This window comes from Somniosus microcephalus, unplaced genomic scaffold (assembly GCF_052327205.1).
Source record: "Somniosus microcephalus isolate GS21.2 unplaced genomic scaffold, FLI_Smic_1.0 unresolved_chr6, whole genome shotgun sequence".
NCBI classification, from domain to species: domain Eukaryota; kingdom Metazoa; phylum Chordata; class Chondrichthyes; order Squaliformes; family Somniosidae; genus Somniosus; species Somniosus microcephalus.
In genome coordinates this window covers 13,367,834-13,374,267 of record NW_028225184.1, presented here as the reverse complement: position 1 = coordinate 13,374,267, position 6,434 = coordinate 13,367,834, and the positions used below count along the sequence as shown (strand labels likewise).

Sequence of the window (6,434 nt, the reverse complement as noted above, 5' to 3'; positions counted from 1 at the left end):
CTAGTCTGTCCAGTCCTGTTAGAATTTTATAAGTTTCAATGAGATCCCCTCTCATTCTTCTAAACTCCAGCGAGTATAAGCCCAATCGACCCAATCTCTCCTCATACGTCATTCCTGCCATCCCAGGTATCAGCCTGGTGAATCTTCACTGCACTCCCTCCGTGGCAAGAACATCCTTCCTCAGATAAGGTGACCAAAACTGCACACAACACTCAAGGTGTGGTCTCGCAAAGGCCCTGTACAACTGCAGCAAGACATCCTTGCTGTATCTAGTCACCAAGAAATCCAATAGGGAATTCAGAAGAAACTTCTTTCCCCAGAGAGTGGTGAGAATGTGGAACTCGCTACCACAGGGAGTGGTTGGAGCCAATAGTATAGAGGCATTTAAGGGGAGGCTGGACAAACACATGAGGGAGACGGGAATAGTGGGCATAAGGACATAGACAGGCTAAGTGAGTGGGCAGAGATTTGGCAGATGCAATATAATGTTGGAAAGTGTGAGGTTATGCACTTTGGCAGAAAAAATCAAAGAGCAAGTTATAATCTAAATGGAGAGAAACTGCAAAGTGCTACAGTACAAAGGGATCTGGGGGTCCTGGTGCATGAAACACAGAAGGTTAGTATGCAGGTGCAGCAGGTGATCGGGAAGGCCAATGGAATCTTGGCTTTTATTGGAAGGGGGATGGAGTATAAAAACAGGGAAGTCTTGCTGCAGTTATACAGGGTATCAGTGAGGCCACACCTGGAATACTGCGTGCAGTTTTGGTTTCCATATTTAAGAAAAGATATACTTGCTCTCGAGGCGGTTCAGAGAAGGTTCACTCGGTTGATTCCGGAGATGAGGGGGTTGACGTATGAGGAAAGGTTGAGTAGGTTGGGACTCTACTCATTGGAGTTCAGAAGAATGAGAGGCGATCTTATCGAAACATATAAGATTGTGAGGGGGCTTGATCGGGTGGATGCGGGGAGGATGTTTCCACTGATGGGTGAGACTAGAACTAGGGGGCATAATCTTAGAATAAGGGGCTGCCCTTTCAAAACTGAGATGAGGAGAAACTTCTTCACTCAGAGGGTAGTAAATCTATGGAATTTGCTACCCCAGAGAGCTGTGGAAGCTGCAACATTAAATAGATTTAAAACGGAGACAGACAGTTTCCTAGCAGATAAGGGAATTAGGGGTTACGGGGAGAGGGCAGGGAAGTGGAGGTGAGTCCAGGTTCCGATCAGCCATGATCCTATTGAATGGCGGAGCAGGCCCGAGGGGCCGTATGGCCTACTCCTGCTCCTACTTCTTATGTTCTTATGTTCCCTATCGGAGTGGGTTAACCCTCCAGTCTCTCCACGTAACTGAAGTCCCTCATCCCTGGAACCATTCTGGTCAATCTCCCCTTAACCTTCTCTGCTCTAAGGAGAACAACCCCAGCTTCTCCAGTCTCTCCATGTAACTGAAGTCCCTCATCCCTGGTACCATTCTGGTCAATCTCCCCTTAACCTTCTCTGCTCTAAGGAGAACAACCCCAGCTTCTCCAGTCTCTCCACGTAACTGAAGCCCCTCATCCCTGGTACCATTCTGATCAATCTCCCCTTAACCTTCACTGCTCCAAGGAGAACAATCCCAGCTTCTCCAGTCTCTCCACGTAACTGAAGCCCCTCATCCCTGGTACCATTCTGGTCAATCTCCCCTTAACCTTCTCTGCTCTAAGGAGAACAACCCCAGCTTCTCCAGTCTCTCCACGTAACTGAAGTCCCTCATCCCTGGTACCATTCTGGTCAATCTCCCCTTAACCTTCTCTGCTCTAAGGAGAACAACCCCAGCTTCTCCAGTCTCTCCACGTAACTGAAGCCCCTCATCCCTGGTACCATTCTGATCAATCTCCCCTTAACCTTCTCTGCTCTAAGGAGAACAATCCCAGCTTCTCCAGTCTCTCCACGTAACTGAAGTCCCTCATCCCCGGTACCATTCTGGTCAATCTCCTCTTAACCTTCTCTGCTCCAAGGAGAACAATACCAGCTTCTCCAGTCTCTCCACGTAACTGAAGCCCCTCATCCCTGGAACCATTCTGGTCAATCTCCCCTTAACCTACTCTGCTCTAAGGAGAACAACCCCAGCTTCTCCAGTCTCTCCACGTAACTGAAGTCCCTCATCCCTGGAACCATTCTGATCAATCTCCCCTTAACCTTCTCTGCTTCAAGGAGAACAACCCCAGCTTCTCCAGTCTCTCCACGTAACTGAAGTCCCTCATCCCTGGTACCATTCTGGTCAATCTCCTCTTAACCTTCTCTGCTCTAAGGAGAACAACCCCAGCTTCTCCAGTCTCTCCACGTAAGTGAAGTTCCTCATCTCCGGTAACATTCTGGTCAATCTCCCCTTAACCTTCTCTGCTCTAAGGAGATCTACCCCAGCTTCTCCAGTCTCTCCACGTAACTGAAGTCCCTCATCCCCGGTACCATTCTGGTCAATCTCCCCTTAACCTTCTCTGCTCTAAGGAGAACAACCCCAGCTTCTCCAGTCTCTCCATGTAACTGAAGTCCCTCATCCCTGGTACCATTCTGGAGATAGACAGTTTCCTAGCAGATAAGGGAATTAGGGGTTACAGGGAGAGGGCAGGGAAGTGGACATGAGTCTGGATTCAGATCAGCCATAATCCTATTGGATGGCGGAGCAGGCCCGAGGGGCCGTATGGCCTACTCCTGCTCCTACTTCTTATGTTCTTATGTTACGCTGATAAAGTGAGATGAGGCAAGACGGGAGGAGGCTCGAGTGGAGCATTAATGCCGGCACTGGCTGGTTGGGCCGAATGGCCTTATCCTATGTAATTGTGCCAACTTGTCAGGCCCAGTTACTGGGGAACTTGTGATGTTTGGGGAGGTTGCTTTGATTCGACTCAAACCTTTCTGCTTTGCTCTGTAGGTTGAGAGTCGTGCTGAGGATTTGGCGTTGCCATCAACAGTGTACGATGTGATCAGGGCACCTGGAATCTCAGTCCCAGGACCAGAGGCGGCTCAGAGTACAGCGGAGGGAAAACGTGGCAAGCCAGGAAAGGTCCAGACTGCACCCGTGGTCTATGCAGAGTCAACTGAACCCAGCCTGGGCTGCTAGTAAGTGCGGGGGCCACGATTAGACTTGGGATGGTATGCCGCAGGAGGAGACCATTCAACCGGGTGCTCCGGTTTCCTCCCACAGTCCAAAGGTGTGCGGGTTAGGTTGATTGGCTATGATAAATTGACCCTTAGTGTTAGGGGGATTAAATACGCGGGGTTACGGGGATGGGGTGGGATATGTGTCGGTGCAGGCTCGATGGGCCGAAATGGCCTCTATCTGCACTGTGGGGTTTCTGTGATTTCTGTGATTTCTGTGAACCCATCGTGTCTGAGCCAGGTTTCCTTCACTGCTTCCCCAAACCACTTTGCATTCCCTTCTTTATCCTCTCCTGTATGTAACTATGAAGACAATAGTCAGGCGAATCTCCGGGTACAGTCATAGATACACAGATAGAACCATAGAAAATAGGAGTAGTCCATTCGGCCCCTCGAGCTTGCTTCGCCATTCAATGCGATCATGGCTGATCATCCAATTTCAGTACCCGGTCCCTGCTTTCTCCCCATACCCCTTGATCCCTTTAGCCTTAAGAAATATATCCAACTCCTGCTTCAATATATTTAATGAATTGGCCTCCACTGCCTTCTGTGGTAGAGAATTCCACAGGTTCACCACTCAATTCAATTCAATTCAATTCAAATCACTTTATTGGCATGACAAGTTGCATCTTATGTTGCCAAAGCATCGGAAAACATTCATGTTTGTTCACAAAAATACAGATCTATCCATACAGTGTATAAACAGATATATCCCTGAGTGTATAAATATACTTTCATATAATTTATATATACTCTTATCTTATATTTAGTGGTTGTCCCTCTGTTTATGGCAAGCTGTAACATAGTGTGCCGCTAGTGTTACACAGTTTCTCTCTGCCCCTAGTAGGTATGGGAGTTTTTGGTCGTCATTCAAATTTCTGAATTCCGGGCATATTTTTGTAAATTTTGGGTAGAAATTCTCCCTTATGCCCTGATATTTTCTACAAGCTGTGAGGAAGTGCATCTCTGTCTCCACCACTCCCTGACTGCAGTGGGAGCATATCCTGTCCTCTCTTGGTAGCCAGGTCTGCCTGTGTCTACCTTTTTCGATGGCCAGGCTATGTTCACTAAGTCTGTACATTGTCAAGATTTTTCTCAGTTTGCTGTCCTTTACCATGGTCAGGTAATCAGCTATGTTGTATTGTCTGTTTAGGGCCAAGTAGCAATTGAGTTTGCTTTGGGTTTTTGTTGTTTCTGCCCAATATGTCAGATATTTTTCCTTTTGCTTAGCGACGATTGTGTTGGGTCGAATTCTTTGTGTTACGCTGTCACTGTCCTGGGGCTGGTTATTGTTAGTAGTGTTAGTAGTTACTTCACTGAGTCCCAGGACTAGTTGACTGAGGGTATTCTTCTTTATGGTAATCTCTTGGCATTTCAGGGCTTCGTAATGATAGCATTGGGGGTTGCTCATTTCTAGGTGTTTCCAAAATTTGGTGGCTCTTTTTTTGGATAGTGATTATTAATGGATATTGGCCTAGTTCTGCCCTGCATGCATTGTTTACTGTTTTCCTTTGAGTCCGGAGGATACTTTTACAGAATTCTGCATGTAGGATCTCAATTGGGTGTTTGTCCCATTTTGCAAATTCTGGGTGAAGAAATTCCTCCTCATTTCTGTCCTAAATGGCTTACCCCTTATCCTTAGACTGTGACCCCTGGTTCTGGACTCCCCGACCATTGGGAACAGCCTTCCTGCATCTAGTCTGTCCAGTCCTGTCAATAGACATCGGGGGGGGGAGCGGAAATTGGGTCATTTTACGACTCTCGTTCACGCCCCCAACAACTTTTGATAGAAAGATATCAGAATATATTTTTACATTAATTTTTTTAATTGCACAATAAAGATCAGTGACTGCAACAATTAGGGTGAACCTGCACGGTTAGAGCAGCATTGGATTAATGCCTGCTCTGGTAAATCCTACCCTTTTGATGGCAGAGCTAACAGTGGAGGAGGATGAACGTTTAGACGACGGATTCGGGCATTGATCAGGGAATGCACCGCTGGCTGGGTGTGTACAGCAGTCTGGGGCCCGTCTCTGTAAGAATTGGGCAACGTGCGCTTGTTCTTAACGTGATATCAGACAGGACTAAAAGGCAAAGCCCAGTGGAGGCTTTAAACACCTTCCGGGAGAGGTGATCGCTCCCGATTCCCGAAGAGTTCTTTACTCGTGCGTCTTGGGCATAGGACCACGTGCACTGCTCTCTATGTAGTCTCACGGTGAATTTTTTAAATGTTAATATATGTTGTTAATTGTCACATATTATTATCTAGCTTTCTCTCATCTGTTGTTAAGAGGATAGTATAACATGGATGTTGCGTGTTGCATCCGTATTGTTATAAGTATCAAAACTCTGCAAGAAAATAAACCTTTTTTATACCGTATACTGATCTCTCGTCTATTTTTTAAAACTATAACACTATTGGGCAGGAAATGTTGCAATCCAGATTGTGTCAATAAAAGATCTCCTATCTCGATCTAACAGCGCATCATCACACTAACCCAGGAGCAATGCCAAGGGAGATCTGTTAGTGATACCCTATAATGACACATTGCACAGTGTAAGGTTCCTATCTCGATCTAACAGCGCATCATCACACTAACCCAGGAGCAATGCCAAGGGAGATCCGCTGGTTACGCCCTATACTGACACATTGCACAGTGTAAGGTTCCTATCTCGATCTAACAGCGCATCATCACACTAACTCAGGAGCAATGCCAAGGGAGATCTGCTGGTTACACCCTATACTGACACATTGCGCGGTGTAAGGTTCCTATCTCGATCTAACAGCGCATCATCACACTAACCCAGGAGCAATGCCAAGGGAGATCTGCTGGTTACACCCCATACTGACACATTGCGCGGTGTAAGGTTCCTATCTCGATCTAACAGCGCATCATCACACTAACTCAGGAGCAATGCCAAGGGAGATCCGCTGGTTACGCCCTATACTGACACATTGCACAGTGTAAGGTTCCTATCTCGATCTAACAGCGCATCATCACACTAACCCAGGAGCAATGCCAAGGGAGATCCGCTGGTTGAACCCTATAATAACACATTGCACGGTGTAAGGCTTCTATCTCGATCTAACAGCGCATCATTACACTAACCCAGGATTGGAACATTGGTTCTTGTGCACCAGTCGCTGAAGGTAAGCATGCAGGTGCAGCAGGCGGTTAAGAAGGCAAATGGTATGTTGGCCTTCGTAGCGAGAGGGTTCGAGTACAGGAACAAGGATGTCTTGCTGCAGTTGTACAGGGCCTTGGTGAGACCACACCTCGAGTATTGTGTGCAGT

At 47.0% G+C, this 6,434-nt stretch overlaps 1 protein-coding gene across 1 annotated transcript in view; it reads left to right on the top strand.

The window, feature by feature from the left end:
* The window catches only part of LOC147087097 (T-lymphocyte surface antigen Ly-9-like), a 148,449-nt gene extending 142,931 nt beyond the window's left edge, over positions 1-5,518 (top strand). Inside the window, exon 8 of the mRNA XM_085978200.1 lies at positions 2,912-5,518. Coding sequence (XP_085834326.1) covers positions 2,912-3,100 — 189 coding nt within the window. The 3' untranslated portion in view covers positions 3,101-5,518. The remainder of the gene's footprint in view (positions 1-2,911) is intronic.
* Positions 5,519-6,434: the final 916 nt, after the last annotated feature.